Below are 20,775 nucleotides of genomic sequence, written 5' to 3'. Positions count from 1 at the left end.
TTTGCCCCGCTCTGCAATGAAAAAGCCCACGCCGCGCCCGCTGCTGAAGCTCTGGACCCGACTCTGGGAAATGCTGCTCCAATCCAAGCTGTTAGGCCACGAGAGGGGAGGCAGAGAAGCGACATGGAAAAAGTCGCCCCTCCAAGAGGAAGTGACTGAAAATCAGTTTTCCCCCTTAGCCCCCCCCCCCCCCCCCTCCCCCACATAAGACATACTGAGAGACACCGAAACAAACACTTGGACACACTAAAAAAAACTAAAGTTGAATTAACGAACACGCTGCTGGCAGGGCATCCGACTCGCAATGCCCCCAACCGACCAGTAGAGTATAAATTCTACTCTTACTCCATTTACAAGTTTGCAGATGATGCCAGCTTAGTGGGCTGGAACTCTAGCAATGGCAAAATGAAGTATAGAAACATAGAAATTAGGTGCAGGAGTAGGCCATTCGGCCCTTCGAGCCTGCACCGCCATTCAATATGATCATGGCTGATCATCCAACTCAGTATCCTGTACCTGCCTTCTCTCCATACCCTCTGATCCCCTTAGCCACAAGGGCCACATCTAACTCCCTCTTAAATATGGCCAATGAACTGGCCTCGACTACCCTCTGTGGCAGGGAGTTCCAGAGATTCACCACTCTGTGTGAAAAAAGTTCTTCTCATCTCGGTTTTAAAGGATTTCCCCCTTATCCTTAAGCTGTGACCCCTTGTCCTGGACCAACATCGGGAGCAATCTTCCTGCATCTAGCCTGTCCAACCCCTTAAGAATTTTGTAAGTTTCTATAAGATCCCCTCTCAATCTCCTAAATTCTAGAGAGTATAAACCAAGTCTATCCAGTCTTTCTTCATAAGACAGTCCTGACATCCCAGGAATCAGTCTGGTGAACCTTCTCTGCACTCCCTCTATGGCAATAATGTCCTTCCTCAGATTTGGAGACCAAAACTGTACGCAATACTCCAGGTGTGGTCTCACCAAGACCCTGTACAACTGCAGTAGAAACTCCCTGCTCCTATACTCAAATCCTTTTGCGATGAAAGTTAACATACCATTCGCTTTCTTCACTGCCTGCTGCACCTGCATGCCCACTTTCAATGACTGGTGTACCATGACACCCAGGTCTCGCTGCATCTCCCCTTTTCCTAGTCGGCCACCATTTAGATAATAGTCTGCTTTCCTGTTTTTGCCACCAAAATGGATAACCTCACATTTATCCACATTATACTGCATCTGCCAAACATTTGCCCACTCACCCAGCCTATCCAAGTCACCTTGCAGTCTCCTAGCATCCTCCTCACAGCTAACACTGCCCCCCAGCTTAGTGTCATCCGCAAACTTGGAGATATTGCCTTCAATTCCCTCATCCAGATCATTAATATATATTGTAAATAGCTGGGGTCCCAGCACTGAGCCTTGCGGTACCCCACTAGTCACTGCCTGCCATTGTGAAAAGGACCCGTTTACTCCTACTCTTTGCTTCCTGTTTGCCAGCCAGTTCTCTATCCACATCAATACTGAACCCCCAATGCCGTGTGCTTTAAGTTTGTAAACTAATCTCTTATGTGGGACCTTGTCGAAAGCCTTCTGGAAGTCCAGATACACCACATCCACTGGTTCTCCCCTATCCACGCTACTAGTTACATCCTCGAAAAATTCTATAAGATTCGTCAGACATGATTTACCTTTTGTAAATCCATGCTGACTTTGTCCAATGATTTCACCACTTTCCAAATGTGCTGCTATCCCATCTTTAATAACTGACTCTAGCAGTTTCCCCACTACCGATGTTAGACTAACTGGTCTGTAATTCCCCGTTTTCTCTCTCCCTCCCTTCTTAAAATGTGGGGTTACGTTTGCTACCCGCCAATCCTCAGGAACTACTCCAGAATCTAAAGCGTTTTGAAAGATTATTACTAATGCATCCACTATTTCTGGAGCTACTTCCTTAAGTACTCTGCGATGCAGCCTATCTGGCCCTGGGGATTTATCGGCCTTTAATCCATTTAATTTACCCAACACCACTTCCCGGCTAACCTGGATTTCACTCAATTCCTCCAACTCCTTTGACCCGCGGTCCCCTGCTATTTCCGGCAGATTATTTATGTCTTCCTTAGTGAAGACGGAACCAAAGTAGTTATTCAATTGGTCCGCCATATCCTTGTCCCCCATGATCAACTCACCTGTTTCTGACTGCAAGGGACCTACATTTGTTTTAACTAATCTCTTTCTTTTCACATATCTATAAAAACTTTTGCAGTCAGTTTTTATGTTCCCTGCCAGTTTTCTTTCATAATCTATTTTTCCTTTCCTAATTAAGCCCTTTGTCCTTCTCTGCTGGTCTCTGAATTTCTCCCAGTCCCCCGGTATGCTGCTTTTTCTGGCTAATTTGTACGCATCATCCTTCGCTTTGATACTATCCCTGATTTCCCTTGTTATCCACGGATGCACTTCCTTCCCTGATTTATTCTTTTGCCAAACTGGGATGAACAATTTTTGTAGTTCATCCATGCAGTCTTTAAATGTCTTCCATTGCATATCCACCGTCAACCCTTTTAGAATTAATTGCCAGTCAATCTTGGCCAATTCACGTCTCATACCCTCAAAGTTACCTTTCTTTAAGTTCAGAACCATTGTTTCTGAATTAACAATGTCACTCTCCATCCTAATGAAGAACTCAACCATATTATGGTCACTCTTGCCCAAGGGGGCACGTACAACGACTGCTAACTAATCCTTCCTCATTACACAATACCCAGTCTAAAATAGCCTGCTCTCTCGTTGGTTCCTCTGCATGTTGATTTAGATAACTATCCCGCATACATTCCAAAAAATCCTCTTCCTCAGCACCCCTGCCAATTTGATTCACCCAATCTATATGTAGATTGAAGTCACCCATTATAACGGTTTTGCGTTTGTCGCACGCATTTCTAATTTCCTGTTTGATACCATCTCCAACTTCACTACTACTGTTAGGTGGCCTGTACACAACACCCACCAGCGTTTTCTGCCCCTTAGTGTTTCGCAGCTCTACCCATACCGATTCCACATCCTGCAAACTAATGTCCTTCCTTTCCATTGTGTTAATCTCCTCTCTAATCAGCAACGCTACCCCACCTCCTTTTCCTTTCTCTCTATCCCTCCTGAATATTGAATATCCCTGGATGTTCAGCTCCCAGCCTTGGTCACCCTGGAGCCATGTCTCCGTGATCCCATGGGAAGGAGATAGAGAGCTTAGTAACATGGTGTTAAGATAACCTTTCCCTCAATGTGGGTAGAGTTGCTGCCTTGCAGTGGCAGAGACCCGGTTTTGATCCTGACTACGGGTGATGTCTACGGAGTTTGTATGTTTTCCCTGGGAGCTCCGGTTCCCTCCCACACTCCAAAGACGTACAGGTTTGTAGGCTAATTTGACCGGTAAAAATTATAAATTGATCCTAGTGTGCTGGGATCGCTGGTCGGTGCGAACTCGGTGGGTTGATGGGCCTGTGTCTGCACTGTATCTCTAAGCTACAATTAAGCAATGTCAACAAAACAAAGGAGCGAGTAGAGGATTGACATGCTTATGCTAACTTTTTATTTTGTTTCTCTGTAGGGGCTTTTACAATCTGTCTTCATATCTGATTATTAACTGCCACTTCCTCATCAATTTCTGGACCACCCTGTTCCAATGTATAAAATGTTCCCGATCCTCGTACTAATGTGATAATCTCGACACTCAATCAAGCTGTCTGCTCTCGGGCACAGTTCAACTATTCTTCCCATGGGGCTTCCATCCTGCAATAACGAATTTCCAACTTTCATTTGTCAATTATGAATAGTATCTAAACACTTATAAATCCACTGGCGTACACAATTATTTGCAAATAGTTTTATCATTTGTTTGAATTACAACATATTCAGACTCCTATACAATTCTCAGCTCACTAATCTTTACATTTTTACCTTTGCTTATTCATCGTTTCAATCTACCTAAAACAACGAGGTCTACACACAGTTTGTTCTGTTAGCATTTAATACCAATTTTGAATTTGGCAAAAGTACTCGATTAATATTTTTGTTATCAATTGCTCGTGTGTTTCCTGAAGCTCTTTTACAATATGGTTAATAATTAATAACCTGTTCTGATGTGTTGTAAAGATTACAGAACAACGCACCATTAATTACTAATCTTGTTTTTTTTGAAACGGCAAAAGTTTCTAGTTATGATCCATTCTTTGGTTTTGAATGTAACTTGAATTTTAATATTCCTAAATTGCTATTCCTAAATCATGCTATGTCAGCAGAAAGCTTGGTGGCTAGGCTTGTGAAACCATTTCTACAGTCCATTATTTCAGTATCTTTAATACATGATTACAAGCAAATCACTATAAAATGCCATAATGTTCATCGAGCTGATAATGCTCTGAATGCTGTGATCACTGGAAAGAGTATTTGCAAGTAATTACATGTATAGCATGGAAAGTTTTACAAACAATATGACTTAATTATTATAATTTATGCAGTGACATTGATCATTATGTTAAATATGTTTAAAATTGCTTTGCTGTATACAAATGATTTTTGGATGCCACCATAATTATTTGGTAATATGGGTCACAAAATACAAGGTTGTTATTTCACCTGTGCCTGTGTTTATGCTCTAATAAAATAGTCAAATTAATACCACTCTATAATCTTTCCTTTTTTTGCCAAAAATACTTTTTCAAGTATTTACCTCATTCAGTTATGAGTATCACTGAATCTGTTTTGAAGACTTTTTACGACCAGACTGTGGCAACATAGTGTGTAACATTTTATTTTAGTCAGTTTCTTTGCCAATTGCCATTAATCTAACATTTCTAGTTATTCTTTGGAGAAACCATTTTTACTACCAGCAAAATCCTATGTTTTCAATGAACGTATCAAATCCTCTTTAATCATTGAAATTTCTCCTTAAAAGGAGAACTTTTTAATCTATGTATATAACTGAAAGTTCATGTTCTAGGAGAAGAATTAGGCCATTTGGCCTATCAAATTTATCTTTCCCTCTCCACCTCATTCTCTTGCCTTCTCCCCATAATCCCTGACACCTGTACTAATCAAGAATCTAACAATCTCCACCTTAAAAATATATTTTCTCGTTCTCGCAACTTTATAACTGTAACCGTCTTCTCTAAGTGTGATACCCCGAAATGGAAACTCTTATTTTAAAAATAATGCCTTAAAAAGTCATGACCTTGCATCACTTAAAGTGAAGGATTTTAAATGCTGTTTTAACCGCCTTTTCGTCTTTTTCTACCAACTTCCAAGGATTTCCATACAATTAGCTCAGGTTCTTAAGTGGTGATTTAAAATTGCATAATTTAGTGCTAATCTGTAATTTTTTTTCCTGAAGCTTGTTGCTGTCTTGAATTCTTCAACATTTAGTTTTGCCATTAACAAATCTGTGCCCTGTCAAGGTTATTTGGATAACACAATTACTCAATATTAGTAGGCATGGTTAATGTTTATAGGGCAACACCTAAGTGCAACAGAATAATAGCATATTTTATTTGTTGAAGCTTACACTAGATTTTTAATTTCAGGAACCGCCTGTTTCCCGAATCATCCATAAGAAACATCATGTATCAGATACTTCAAGGTTTGGCTTTTATCCACAAACAAGGTAGGAATTCAAAATTACTTGAGGAAAATAATGATCAAGGAATTTAAGAATACTTTTCAAGCTTTGAAAACTAAAATTAATATTTTAATGAGTAAAAAAATTGAACCATTTTGTCCATTGCTAAAATGCAATTTGTGTGATCTGGTTGTCAGTATGGCAGAGCTTGCGTATTGATTTTTGCTATTTGGTTATGCGTTTGATTTTTTGATGTGTTTATTAATATAATTCAATCCACAGTTGGAGGTTTCTATACAAGTTATTTATGCAGTAACAAGGTATTGCAGATGTCGATTTGAAAAAAAAAGCACAGTGTTGGAGTAACTCAGCAGATCAGGCAACATCCCAGAGAGCACGGGTAGGTGTCCTTTCGGGTTAGGACCCTTCTTAAGTCTGAATCTGAAAGGACACCTATCCATGTTCTCCGGGGATGTTGCATACACACTGAGTTACTCCAGTACTTTATCTTTTTTTGTTGTTATTTTTGCACTTCCATTAAAAATTAAGTATTTCTGGTAATGAGGGTGGTTGTTAATGAAACATGCCACTGGACCTTAGACAGTGAATACTTTTGTTCTGTAAAGCATGTATTTGGGAGGTAGAGCTTTTAATTAGTCTACATTTGAGCATGCTTTAAGTGTTGGAAGGGTTTGACAGCCATGCTCTCAAACAGTACTCCCTCACAAATAATCTATTCACTGAAGCTCTGTTTAAATGTAGCCTTTGTCCAAACATGGATAAAAGCAAACTTCTGTCATGTCAGATGGGCGCGTAGGCGGATATTGACTCGGGGCTCTCACTTAACTTTTTTTTCCCTGTTATTTGGCAACCTAGGCAGTTTTTTAGGCTGCCAAATGACAGTTTAGGTGGTCATTTAAGACGGCTTGCATGACGCGTACGATAATGTGCTCGGACGAAGTGCGTAGTTACCAGTCGGAATTATGCTCAATGAAGCATTCACATATTATTTCTGCTTCAAATAAAGTCACAAACTAAACATATTCACCAATCAAGACATGATATATACCACAATGACATGCAGCAAAATTATAATACAGTATCTCAACTCTTTTTACACGTTGCAAAGAATGCAATTTCTATTATTTCTTTCCACTTCCAAACAAAAATGTGGTTGGATTATTCAGCGTATGATCAACCTGTGTCAATAAATCCTGGACCATGGTAACATATATGCTTAACCATGCACACTACAGATTGATTTGATACAAGCATGTTCTCTGTGAAGGACCGAAAATTATCATGACATGGCCATAGCATGGGTCGTTATTGCTATTGGTACAGAAACACTCTCGCTTCCCACATAATTTATCAACACCGAAATATACAGGTTGCAAGGAAATATCAAAACTACATTTTATGATAATAGCTGTTAAAACCGACTATACCCATCTGACAGGTTAAACATCACACTAACTGACAAGAGATGGTCAAAGGACATAACTGCAGCAAATGTTCTTTTGGTAATATGTTTAAAGGTGTCAAAACGCCACATTACCGAACATTCAGATTAGACGTATGTGTTATGAACAGCAATGAAGATACCCAGTTTGTACGCATCAGATTTAAAAAAGATTATTGATATACGCTGTTTCCATCATTCCCACTTCAGAATTAATGTAAAAATTTTAACTGAAATATCTCCTGACCAAATGTGTGATGTATATGACTGACTGTAAAAGTAAAATCTGGATAAATCCAACGTATAGTTGTGAATATTGCTCATTAAATAACTACTGTACTGATACTCCATATTAAGAGCATTGATTTGCCGGTAAAATGAATTATGTAAAAGCGTGTCAACGGTAGCAGTGACAATCGAACACTGCGGTTTTAATGTTTCACGTGTTCACAATTTTATTAATCCATCTTTATGGATTAAAAACAAATAATAACATTGGGAATTAAAACACATTTTGGGGGGGGGTCTGAGAAGGCAATTGGTGCGGAATGGATGGATTGAGGCTGGAGAATTAGTGCGTGTTGGTTGGAGTAGATACAATTGTGAGGGGAGAGCGCGGGGGATGTCAGTGGGGTTGAATGGGGGGATCAGTACGGGATGGACGGGGGGGATCTGTGCAGGATGGATGGGGGGGAATCAGTGCAGGGTGGATGGGGGGGGGTCAGTACAGGATGAATGGGGGGGGATCAGTACAGGATGAATGGGGTAGACAAAAATGCTGGAGAAACTCAGCGGGTGAGGCAGCATCTATGGAGCGAAGGAAATAGGCAATGTTTCGGGTCGAGACCTTTCATCAGACTGATTCCCCCCCCATTCTTCTTGAATGAGGGGGAATCAGTACAGGATGAATGGGGGAGGTCAGTACAGTGTGGATCGGAGGGTCTGTGCAGGATGAATGGGGGGCATCACTACAGGATGAATGGGTGGATCACTGCAGGATGGATGGGGGATCGGTGCAGGATGGATGGGTGGGAGCAGTGCAGGATGAATGGGGGGTGGCAGGAGAATCAATGTGAGGTAGATAGGGAGATCATTGCAGGATGAATAGATGGGAGGGGGGTAGATGGGGAGGGGAGCACAGGGGATGTCAGTGAGGACTGAATAGAGGCGGGAATAGGGATCAGTGTGGGGTTGAGAGGAGGGGTCCCAGGATAAAAGGGGGGGGGGGGGGAGAGAGAGACAGACAGACGGGGGGGGGGGAGAGAGACCGGGGGGGGGGGGGGGAGAGACCGGGGGGGGGGGGGGGGGAGAGAGGGAGAGAGACCGGGGGGGGGGGGGGGGGAGGGGGAGAGGGGAGACAGGAGGTGGGGAGGAAGGAAGGTCAGCGCTCCTCAGACAACACCAGCATCATTGCCCCGCTGCTTGGCCGTCCCTGTCCACCGCCCAAGGGGGAGGCAGTTGGGATCTCCTCGCCACCGCCTCCCCTCCTCTGCCAGCCACCAGCAAGGTGCGGGGCCGAGCGGTGCAGACACTTCAGACGGCAGAAGGGGGCATCCTGTTCTCCTGCTCGCTCACTCACTCCCTCCCTCCCGGCCTCGGCGTGGGGGAGGGGTTGTTTTGAAAGCGCCGCTGGCGGAGTTGCAAGCAACGGCGCTTCATGTTTTTGTCGCTTCATGTTTGTCAAGTCCAAAAATATTAAATAGAAATTTATACAAAACACAGAAGAAATTCTTATGTGGTTAATTTAGATTTAGATTCATTGAATCTAATGTGGTTAATATAATTTGAATAACTTGCCAAAATTAAAATTCTGTTCACTGTTTGTCTTGCTGAACACGATTATCAGATCGTGCATCATGTTCCCATGTGCTGTTGGATGTCACGTTAAGCAGATGGATGCAACTGTATGAAAAGTAGAGTAGTGATTGTAACATTGATTATTATGGTAAAGGAAGAAGCTGTATTATTGCAGGATATTATTTTATCTATTGCTTTTTTGATTTGCACATTTCTCATCCAGGATTCTTTCATCGTGACATGAAACCAGAGAACCTCCTTTGTATGGGGCCCGAACTTATAAAAATAGCAGATTTTGGCCTGGCTCGTGAAATTCGATCTCGCCCCCCATACACTGATTATGTATCTACAAGATGGTAAGAATGATTTGTTATTTACTCAGTTAATACAAGAACGCCTTTCGTTTCAGCTTGTTATTTACAACATGAGGGTGGCTTTATATGGCCTGATATCATGCCAAAGACGGCTGTGAATTGTGCACCATATGAACTATAAATATTTGAATTTTACATCTGTACATGACATCCTGTCATCTGGCACGCTATTTGTAAGTGCACTATTTTTAAACTGAGGGAGTTAGTGTATGAACATCATGTGAGTTGATTCTTGCCGGAACGAGTAAAAGCTTAATTCTCAGGGTTGCAGTTCCTTGATCTATTTGGTTTACGAGAAAATGTATCGTATTAAAATGTAAAAGCTTATAAAAACGCTAAACATGAATACATGTACAGTCAAAAGTGGAGGGGATTAGCCTAACAAATACTAGAATATTACTTTTGGAAACCTAGTTTATGAAAAGTAGATAGAATAATTCTAACCACACAATTTGATGCTTCCACTCCCCAGCCCCTTGGCCTATTACTCCCTGTGAACAGATCATATTGTTCTGAAGATATTATTTTGGGGTCTCGAGGAACTGCAGATACTTGAATCTTGAGCAAAACACAAGTGCTGGAACTCGGCAGGTCAAGCAGCATCTGTGGAGAGAATGGATAGGTGACAGTTCGGGTCGAACCCTCCTTCATACTCCTTTGTTATATTGTCTCTTCATTTGTTTTACTTTACTTCTCCAGAGTCTGAAGCAGGGTCCCGACCCAAAGCATCACCTATCCATTCCTTCCATAGTTGCTGCCTGACCCTGTTGTGTTACTCCAGCACTTTCCATTTTGCTATTAAATTAACGTGATGACATCTGTTTTAATTTTTTTATATTAGCAGGTTCAAGGATCATAAGAAAATAAAGAGGAGTAAGCCATTTTGCCTCTTAAGTTGCCTCTACCCTTCAATAAATCATAGTTCTGATTTTTGACCTTGGCACTACTCCCTAACCCTCAACTCGAGTGGCGCAGAGGTAGAGTTGCTGCCTTACAGCACCAGAGACCTGGGTTTGATCTTGATTACGGGTGCTGTTTGTATGGAATTTGTATTTTCTCATCATGACCTTCATGGGTTTTCTCCGGAATCTCTGGTCTCCCACACTGCAAAGACGTACATGCTTGTAGGTTAATGGGTTTCAGTTAAAATTGTCCCGAGTGTGTGTAGGAGAGCTTTACGTGCGGGAATGGCTGCTCGCTGCTGACTTGGTGGGCCGAAGGGCTTGTTTTTGTGCTGTATCTCTAAACTAATGACTCCACATCAGACCAGAAAGCTGTCTGTCCTCAATAAATTTAATAATATGCCTTCAATAGCCAATAATGAAAAGATTTGTGGCACATGCAGAAAAGAAATACCACCTTGTTTTCCCCTAATTCTAGTTTCCTCGTGACGATGTTTCTATGCCACACTTTATTTGATAAAATTCCTGGAATATTTATCTGTATTATTTAAAACAGATTATTTTTGAAGTATTGTGGCTGTAAAAATATAAAGTTGCTCATTAAGTCACATGCTATATAGTTGAAGATCCTCAAGGGTAAATCCAAGTTAGAGGGATTCACTATTTTCTGTGTTGCCGGTCTTGTAAATAAGCGGATCATGATTAATCATCAGTCTGAAGAAGGGTCTTGATCCGAAACGTCACCATTCCTTCTCTCCAGAGATGATGCCTGTCCCGCTGAGTTACTCCAGCATTTTGTGTCTACCCTCATGGATAATTAACTTGGTTAACCAGTAGATGGAGCTCCTCCACTGCATTCAGGGCGAAGCCAAACAATTAGTTAGTTTGGTTTTCTTTTAAGAAGCAACTCTTGTTGATTATTCCAATACATTGCATCTTTCACTAAACTCTACTGTTTGTTACAGGTACAGAGCCCCTGAAGTTCTCCTTCGATCAACAAATTATAGTTCTCCTATTGACATGTGGGCTGTTGGTTGTATAATGTCAGAGCTCTACACATTAAGACCCCTTTTTCCTGGGTCTAGTGAAATAGATGAGATTTTCAAAATTTGCCAAGTTTTAGGAACACCCAAAAAGGTATGGAAAATCAAAATGACGGGAGGTATATATTTTTGCGAGACTGACGGTGCATTGATACACAGCATTGCTATTGATATGGAGATAAAGATATAAGAATATCATTGGATTTCAGAAGCCTCAATTAATTGGTAGTTTGGGCAACAAGGGAAGCGTTGTAACTATGTACAGTGGCATAATTTAAATGTAATAGCCCCTTGAACAGTTCTGTAAATAAGACGTGCATCTTTTTGACCCTTCGTTAAGTAGCATATTTTTTAATTAAAAGGGCGCATTGGAAGAGTTGCTGTCTCAGTGTCAGAGACCTGGGTTCATTCCTGACTACAGGTGCTGTTCTTACGGAGTTTGAACATTCTCCCTGGGTTTACTTGCGTTTTCTCTGGGTATTCCGGTCTCCCGCGTTCCAATGATGTGTGGGTTTGTAGGTTAATTGACTTCGGTAAATTGTCCCTAGTGTATTGAATAGTGTTAGTGCACGGGGTGGTCGCTGGTTGGTGTGGGCTGAAGGGCCTGTTTCTGTCTGTCTAATGTCTAAACTTTAAAATTGACATCTTAGAACAATTGGTCCGAAGGTTATCAGCTTGCAGCCACCATGAACTTCCGCTGGCCACAGTGTGTACCAAATAACCTCAAGACTCTGATTCCCAATGCAAGTGGTGAAGCTATTCAACTCATGAGAGACATGCTACAGTGGGACCCCAAGAAACGTCCAACCCCAATCCAAGTACGTTTTACAACTAACTAGAATGGATTGTACTGCTTGTTGCTATAAAAGTAGCAGAATACACAATTAAATAGAATTGTAGCTGCCTACAATGGTCATCTTATGATCTTTGAAAGGGTTATATAATTTATTTAATCTGCAATTTGAGAGGGAGAAGGTGATGTCGGTATTGCAACTGGGCAAAGGGGACGACAGAGGCATAAGGGAGGCCAAATGGCCAAATTCTATTCCTTATGACCTTATCTAGTTTAATAAAATTAGAAATGTGTGTCATGCTTGGGTATGTGGGAGAGTCCAGGACCAGAGGGGTTTGATAGGCAGATGGTTGGACAAAGGCTGGAGATGAAAAGACGAAGGGTGTAAGATAAGGGTGGAAAGGGTGCAAATTATGAAGCCGGAGCAAGGAATATAGATGGTAGGGGTGAAATGGGTACAAGACCAGATTGGGCCAAGAGAAGGGGGAGGGGAAAAGGAAAGAAGGATGGATTATTTGCAGGTTAGTTACCTTTGATTGGGGAATTCAATGTTCATATCATCATATCATTAAGCAACCCAAGTGGAATAGCTCCTAAAGTCAAGCCCTCTGGTTCTGGCAACATCCTCGTTAATCCTCTCTGCTCTCTTTCATAGATACAGTGCCCTCCATGTTTGGGGCAAAGACCCATCATTTATTTATTTGCCTCTGTACTCCGCAATTTGAGATTTGTAATAGAAAAAAATCACACGTGGTTAAAGTGCACATTGTCAGATTTTATTAAGGGGTCTTTTTATACATTTTGGTTTCACCATGTAGAAATTACAGCTGTGTTTATACATAGTCCCCCCCCCCCATTTCAGGCCACCATAATGTTTGGGACACATGGCTTCACAGGTGTTTAATTGCCTCCTTAATGCAGGTATAAGAGAGTTCTCAGCGCCTAGTCTTTCCTCCAGTCTTTCCATCACATTTGGAAACTTTTATTGCTGTTTATCAACATGAGGACCAAAGTTGTGCCAATGAAAGTCAAAGAAGGCATATGAGACTGAGAAACAAGAATAAAACTGTTAGAAACATCGGCCAAACCTGAGGCTTACCAAAATCAACTGTTTGGAACATCCTTAAGAAGAAAGTGAGCACTGATGAACTTACTAATTGCAAAGGGACTGGCAGGCCAAGGAAGACCTCCACAGCTGATGACAGAAGAATTCACTATATTAAAGAAAAATCCCCAAACTCCTGACTGACAGATCAGAAACACTCTTCAAGAGTCAGGTGTGGATTTGTCAATGACCACTGTCCGCAGAAGACTTCATGAACAGAAATACAGAGGCTACACTGAAAGATGCGAACCACTGGTTAGCCGCAAAAATAGGATGGCCAGGTTACAGTTTGCCAAGAAGTACTTAAAGAGCAACCACAGTTCTGGAAAAAGATCTTGTGGACAGATGAGACGAATATTAATTTATATCAGAGTGATGGCAAGAACAAAGTATGGAGGAGAGAAGGAATTGCCCAAGATCCAAAGCATGCTACCTCATCTGTGAAACACGGTGGTGGGGGTGTTGTGGCCTGGGCATGTATGGCTGTTGAAGGTACTGGCTCACTTATCTTCATTGATGATACAACTGCTGATGGTAGTAGCATAATGAATTCTGAAGTGTATAGACACATCCCATCCGCTCAAGTTCAAACAAATGCCTCAAACCTCATTGGCCGGCGGTTCATTCTACAGCAAGCCAATGATCCCGAACATACTGCTAAAGCAACAAAGTAGCTTTTCAAAGCTTAAAAATGGTAAATTCTTGAGTGGCCAAGTCAATCACCTGATCTGAACCCAATTGAGCATACCTTTTATATGCTGAAGAGAAAATTGAAGGGGACTAGCCCCCAAAACAAGCATAAGCTAAAGATGGCTGTAATACAGGCCTGGCAGAGCATCACCAGAGAAGACACGCATCAACTGGTGATCTCCATGAATCGTAGACTTCACCCAGTCATTGCATGCAAAGGATATGCAACAAAATACTAAATATGACTACTTTCATTTACATGACATTGCTGTGTCACAAACATTATGGTGCCCTGAAATGGGGGGGGACTATGTATAAACACTGCTGTAATTTCTACATGGTGAAACAAAAATGTATAAAAATGGCTTTTATTGAAATCTGACAATGTGCACTTTAACCACATGTGATTAAATATTACAAATCTCAAATTGTGCATTACAGAGGCAAATAATTAAATAAAGGGTCTCTGTCCCAAATATTATGGAAGACACTGTACCTAGACAATAGGTGCTGGAGTAGTTCATTTAGGCCTTTCGAGCCAGCACCGCCATTCATTGTGATCATGGTTGATCATCCACAATCAGTACCCCGTTCCTGCCTTCTCCCCATATCCCCTGACTCCGCTAGCCCTAAAAGCTCTATCTAACTCTCTCTTAATTGCATCCAGTGAATTGACCTCCACCGTCTTCTGAGGCAGAGAATTCCACAAATTCACAACTCCCTGTGTGAAAAGGTTTTTCCTCATCTCGGGTCTAAATGGCCTACCCCTTATTCTTAAACTGTGGCCCCTGGTTCTGGACTCGCCCAACATCGGGAACATTTCCTGCATCTAGTGTGTCCAATCCCTTATTTTATATGTTTCTATAAAATCCCCTCTCATCCTTTTAAATTCCAATGAATCCAAGCCCAGCCATTCGATTCTTTCGTCGTATGACAGTCCCGCCATCCTGGGAATTAACCTTGTGAACCTACGCTGCACTCCCTCAATAGCAAGAATGTCCTTCCTCAAATTAGGAGACAAACTGCACACAATACTCCAGGTGTGGCCTCACCAGGGCCCTGCACAACTGCAGAAGGACCTCTTTGCTCCAACACATCCTCTCGTTATGAAGGCCAACATGCCATTAGTTTCTTCACTGCCTGCTGTACCTGCATGCTTTCTTTCAGTGACTGATGTACCCAGGTCTTGTTGCACTTCCCCTTTTCCTAATCTGACACCATTCAGATAATAACCTGCCTCCTTGTTCTTGCTACCAAAGTGGATAACCTCACATCTATCCACACCTGCCATGCATCTGTCCAATCACCCAACCACTCCAAGTCACCCTGCTTCCTCATAGCACTCTCCTCACAGTTCACACTGCCACCTAGCTTTGCGTCATCTGCAAATTTGCTAATGTTACTTTTAATTGCTTCATCTAAATCATTAATGTATATTGTAAATAGCTGTGGTCCCAGCACTGAGCCTTGTGGCACCCCACTAGTCACTACCTGCCTTTCTGAAAGAGGCCTGTTAATCCCTACTCTTTGTTTCCTGTCTGCCACACAATTTTCTATCCATGTCAATACCCTACCCCCAATACCATGTGCTCTAATTTTGCCCACTAATCTTCTGTGTGGGACCTTATCAAAGGCTTTCTGAAAGTCCAGGTGCACTACACCCACTGGCTCTCCCTTGTCCATTTTACTTGTTACGCCCTCAACAAATTCCAGAAGATTTGTCAAGCATGATTTCCCCTTTATGAATCCATGCTGCCTCGGACTGATCCTGTTACTGCTATCCAAATGTGCCGCTGTTACTACTTTAATAATCGACTCCAGCAACTTCGCCGCCACTGATGTCATGCGAACTGGTCTATAATTCCCTGCTTTCTCTCTCCCTCCTTTCTTGAAAAATGGGATAACATTAGCTATCCAACTTAATGTACACAGTGAAATGGCACCTCACCAACATCTTGTATAAATGAGGATTGAGGATGTGCTGGTCTTGGTTTACAAGAGGAGATTTTCCTTTAATATGATTATCGCTAACCTTTATGAACATGGGAAGTGGACATCAAGATGACGGTCAAATACAAACATATCCCTTATGCTCTGCAATTCCGATTGTGTAGTAGAAGAGGGAATTCTCAACACCCAGACAGCAGAATCTCTGGCGTCACTCTTTGATTAGCTCAGATTAGTTTATACCACCAGGGGCGCCGAACGATTGGCAGTTGTCTGTTTTTTCGTCTTTTTTAATTTTTAGTGCGTTTTAAATTTTTTTGTAAATGTTCTCCGGTTTGTTTTATGTGGGGGAGGGGGTCGGGGAAAACTTTTTTTCAGTTTCTTACCTTGCTGGAGATGCGATTACTTTCCGGATCATGTCTAAGGTCGCTCTGCAGCCTACCATCGATGGAGCTGGAGGCCTCCTCGGACTGACCTTGAGCACCTCCCCCCCGTGGGGCGTGGACTTGACATCGGAGTCGATCCCTTGCCTGGGATCGCTCCAACCGCGGGCTGTGGACTTTGCATCGGGAGCTCGCAGTCTCGGGAGAGGCTAGTCGGGAGCTCCAACTAATGCAGAGGCTCAACCAGCCCCTACACGGTGTTCGATTGCTGGCGCATGGGAGCTCATATGCCACCCAATGCAGGAGCTGATCGCCCCGACGCGGAGGGCCCAAATGCCGGCTACAGGAGTCCAGATCGTCCCGTCAACGGAGGGCTCGAGGCCCCCGACCGCGGGAGAGCAAACAAGGGAAGAGATTGAACTTTTTTTTGGCTGTCCATCACAATGAGGAATGTGGAGGAGTCACTGTGGTGGATGTTTATGTTAAATTGTGTTGTGTGTTCTGTTGCTTTTTACTTGGATGACTGACTTGGCAAATGAAATTCCTCGAATGTTGCAAAACATACTTGGCTAAATGTATGATTGTGATTGTGATAACAGGAATTTAAAATGCTGCCTTTGTAGTATGATTCGATTTTTAATGATTTGACTTTTAACCATTTGATGGTCTGTATTGAGAGGTGAAAAGGTACCACAATGCTTCAGAATGAGTAAGAAGGAACTGCAGATGCTTATTTTTACCGAAGATAGACACACAATGCTGGAGTAACTCAGCAGGTCACACAGCATCTCTGGAGAAAAAGAATAGGTGATGTTTTGGGTCGGGACCCTTCTTCATACTAAGTAGAGGAGGGTGTGTACTGGATATACTGGAGGCAAGAAAAAGCCAGAACAAATCAGGGCTGGTAAAAGATGACGTCGGGAAGGGTGGAGCTCATAATGACCCATTGTTGTAGTAAGGATCTGCAATGCTGGTTTATACCGAAGATAGACACATAATGCTGAAGCAACTCTAGATCAGAAAGCATCCCTGGAGAAAAGGGACAGGTGATGTTTCATCCAATTGTTGGCTGTGGAAGGTGTGATAACGAGGGATACAAGTATGCGAATATTGGAAGTGGCAGGATAACTGGGGTGTAGGGGGGGAGCACCGGCTCCCCTCAAGGCTGTGTGCTCAGCCCGCTGTTGTTCACATTGCTCACACATGACTGCTGCCAGATTCAGGGACAATAAGATCATAAAATTCGCGGATGACACAACAGTGGTGGGACTCATCAGCGGAGATGACGAATCAATGTACAGGGAGGAAGTAAAACAACTAGTGGACTGGTGCGGCAAAAATAATCTAGAATTAAATGTCGACAAAACAAAGGAGATGGTTGTCGACTTCAGGAGGGCGCAGCCAAAGCATACACCCCTCAACATCAGTGGCACCACAGTGGAGAGAGTGGAGAGCATAACGTTCCTTGGTGTGCAAATTACAGACAGCCTCACCTGGTCCAGGAACACCACTGGGACCGTCAAACGGGCCCATCAGCGACTGCACTTCCTGAGGAAACTAAAACAGGCCTCACTCCCCACCAACATCCTCAGGACTTTCTACAGGGGTACGGTGGAGTCTGTACTCACGTACTACATAAATACGTGGTACTCCACCTGCAACTGCTCGGACAGGAAGGCTCTGCAGAGGGTAGTGAGGGGAGCAGAGAGGATCATTGGGGTCTCCCTACCCTCGGTACAAGAACTGTTCCAGTGCCGCTGTCTGAAAAAAAGCTCAGAGAATTGCTAAGGACAAACTGCACCCCCTCCACATACACCTGGATCTCCTGCCATCAGGCAAGAGATATCACAGCATCAAAGCCCGGACTACAAGACTGCTAAACAGCTTCCTGTCACAGGCTGTGAGGCTGCTAAACAGTCACTCTGTACTCGCAGTCACCCGATTCTGCGGCTTGGCACGGACACTTTAATAACTGGCACTGGCCACTTTAATAACTGGCACTGGCCACTCAAATCAGCTGCCCTGGACATTTTTATGATTGGTTTTACTGTATTTTAACGGTGTTGTTTTACCTGCTTTTAACTATTTATACTGTTCCATCAGGGACTGGATTGTTTTTAGTGTTATGTGTGAAATGTTTTAAATTTCATGTGCGATGCTCCGGTATTCCCTGGGAAACGTCTTTTCATTTTGCACTGTACAACTGTTGCTTGCAAGATGACAATAAAGGTTGATTGATTGATTGTTTGAGAGGGAACGGGAGGGAATGCAGGAGTTACTTGGGATTGGAGAAATCAGTATGAATACCGCTGGGTTGTATGCTGCCCTAGCGAAATATGTGGTTTCTCCAGAAGTGCTGTCTGACCCGCTGAATTACTCACGCATTTTGTGTCCATCTCCATTTCAGAATGACCGGTTTCTCATTTTTTTATAGGCACTACGATATCCTTATTTCCATGTTGGTCAAGCTTTGGGAACTCCTCAGCAAGTGCAAGAGCAAGGAAATCAGCAAAGAGAAATGCAGTGCAAACATCCAGTTAATCAGTTAAAGCCTCAACCCCAATCCACGCTTGAACCTCATCCACCCTCAAGGTCACTACAACAAATTACACCCTCTCAGAATCAAACTGATTTGGCAATGGGCTCGCATGAAAGAGGAAGCAGCAGTGAACAAGAAAAACAACATCAAAATAACCTGCCTTCATTAAATATCAAAGTGTGTAAAGTAAGGTTCTTGCATTTAATGTTGAGTATTGATAGTGACAATATTCGTTAATGTCATACATTTATCTGTGTTGCTACAAGGTGCTAAATGTAGAGTTGGGTTTAATTTCTTATTATGGCTGTGCTAATGCATAAAGTTTCATATACTTTGTAATAATCTCATTAAGTAGCACTCGCTGTGAGTCATGGGATTGTGAAATTGCCCCTTGCCTTATTGCGTTTTAGTTTGATATACTAGACCAAGTGGGACCCGTTGGGTCCCTGTCAGACGGGACGCCTGGTCCCCCAGCGCAATATTCCACCACTCACCCATACCCCCATGGGAGGCCTGGTCCCCCAACGCAACTTGTTCCCTAACGTAAGATTCTACCACTCCCCTGCCTCCCCCAGAACTGGACTTTAAAAAAAATTCAAATTGCACTTCCCCTGTCTCCCGCAGCACTTCCAATTCCACTTCCCCTGGCCCCGCCCCCTCCTGTGCTGGCAGGAGCAGGAGTAAGTGTTTTATGATGGTACCATTGTTGGGTGGAGGACTGACATTCCATTCAGGTGAAAACTTGGTGGAAGCAGAGTTCCTGGGTTGCAACTTTGTATGGACGTTTGTTGCATGCTGGGGCAGCAAGGATTTAACAGAAAAAAACTTTTAAAAGTTGGCTTTTTTTAAACCTTTAAATATCAATAACGTGAAATATAACTTCAAATCTGAAGGGAACTTGACAAGGACGATGGGAAAAAGCTGAATAACGTTGTGCAAAACTTTTAGCGCTACCGTTTTGGCGTAGATACACACACACACACACACACACACACACACACACACACACACACACACACAAAGAGAGAAACAAGATGAGACTTAATAATATGTACAGATAGATATACTGTGATGATGGTACTTTATAAAATAAACGTTCATGATATGTCATGGATAGTTAATAAGGAATTGGCTTGGTGAACCTTTGAGCCCATTTTCTAGCTTAAATTGTAATTTAAAGTTCTAATTTCACGTAATTAAACTAAAAATTAAACACATGTAATTACAAATGAATAGAATCAATAATGTTTACCTTTTTGTTTGGGGCACAATTTTCTGGAAACAATTTAACTTTTCAAATAGCTCTGATTGCTGCTTGTGTTGCAGAACTAGTACGCTGGGTGTTGCGACGTCCAGTTTATAACTTCCTTTCAACATTTGAACAATATTCTGACATCATGCTCTGCTGTTAAGTCCAGGGTTATTTGCCAAGTTGCAGGGGTTGGATACACTTCTCATCTGTAGAAACGAGGAACTGCAGATGCTGGTTTACAAAAAAAGGACACAGTGCTGGAGTAACTTAGTGGGTCAGGCACCATATCTGGAGAACATGGATGGGTGATGTTTCGGGTAGGGATCCTCCTTCAGAGTCTGAAGGGTTTCAACCTGAAATGTCACCTTTCTATGTTCTCCAGAGATGCTGCCTGAACCGCTGATTTATTCCAACATTTTGTGCTTACACTTCGTGGTTGCTCTTTACACTATCTGGAAAAACATAGCGTGACTCTTCATGTGAGTGGTGTTCCTGACCTTCATTTTCAATGTTTTTGTATGGTTTTTATTTTTTCCAACATATTGTCTTTAAATTACCAGAATTCATGTGCTTTTAAACTTAAATTAAAATTATGAACTTGTAAAATTTGCATTGAATATTCCTAAATGCTGCTGGTCACAGACATTAAGCAGGCGTGGTGTCAGGAGATCATGTGATCCCTGTATGTGGGGTTTTTAATTTTCTCCACCCTTGATCTACACATCACTTATCGCACCATTCCGTAGCAAATTCAACATTCAATTGATGCATGGCAGGCTACACTTTGTAGTAATCATATTCAGATTTAATAAATCTGATTTAGAAATTTTGAATATAGATGAAGTCAGATCTACAGTTGAAACAGTCCAGTTAATATTGATATCTGTTT

The 20,775-nt window shown here is 42.3% G+C and overlaps 1 protein-coding gene across 4 annotated transcripts in view; it reads left to right on the top strand.

The window, feature by feature from the left end:
- cilk1 (ciliogenesis associated kinase 1) overlaps positions 1-20,775 on the top strand; it is a 47,625-nt gene that overhangs the window by 17,337 nt on the left and 9,513 nt on the right. For 2 of the 4 annotated variants that reach the window (XM_033020683.1, XM_033020684.1), the window contains 5 exons: positions 5,565-5,644; positions 9,082-9,214; positions 11,100-11,271; positions 11,828-11,995; positions 18,530-18,820. In XM_033020683.1, coding sequence (XP_032876574.1) covers positions 5,565-5,644; positions 9,082-9,214; positions 11,100-11,271; positions 11,828-11,995; positions 18,530-18,820 — 844 coding nt within the window. The remainder of the gene's footprint in view (positions 1-5,564; positions 5,645-9,081; positions 9,215-11,099; positions 11,272-11,827; positions 11,996-18,529; positions 18,821-20,775) is intronic. The other 2 variants (XM_033020685.1, XM_033020686.1) reach the window with 1 other exon arrangement.

Source organism: Amblyraja radiata, chromosome 5 (assembly GCF_010909765.2).
Source record: "Amblyraja radiata isolate CabotCenter1 chromosome 5, sAmbRad1.1.pri, whole genome shotgun sequence".
Lineage (NCBI taxonomy): Eukaryota > Metazoa > Chordata > Chondrichthyes > Rajiformes > Rajidae > Amblyraja > Amblyraja radiata.
This window is presented reverse-complemented; position numbering and strand designations above follow the sequence as displayed.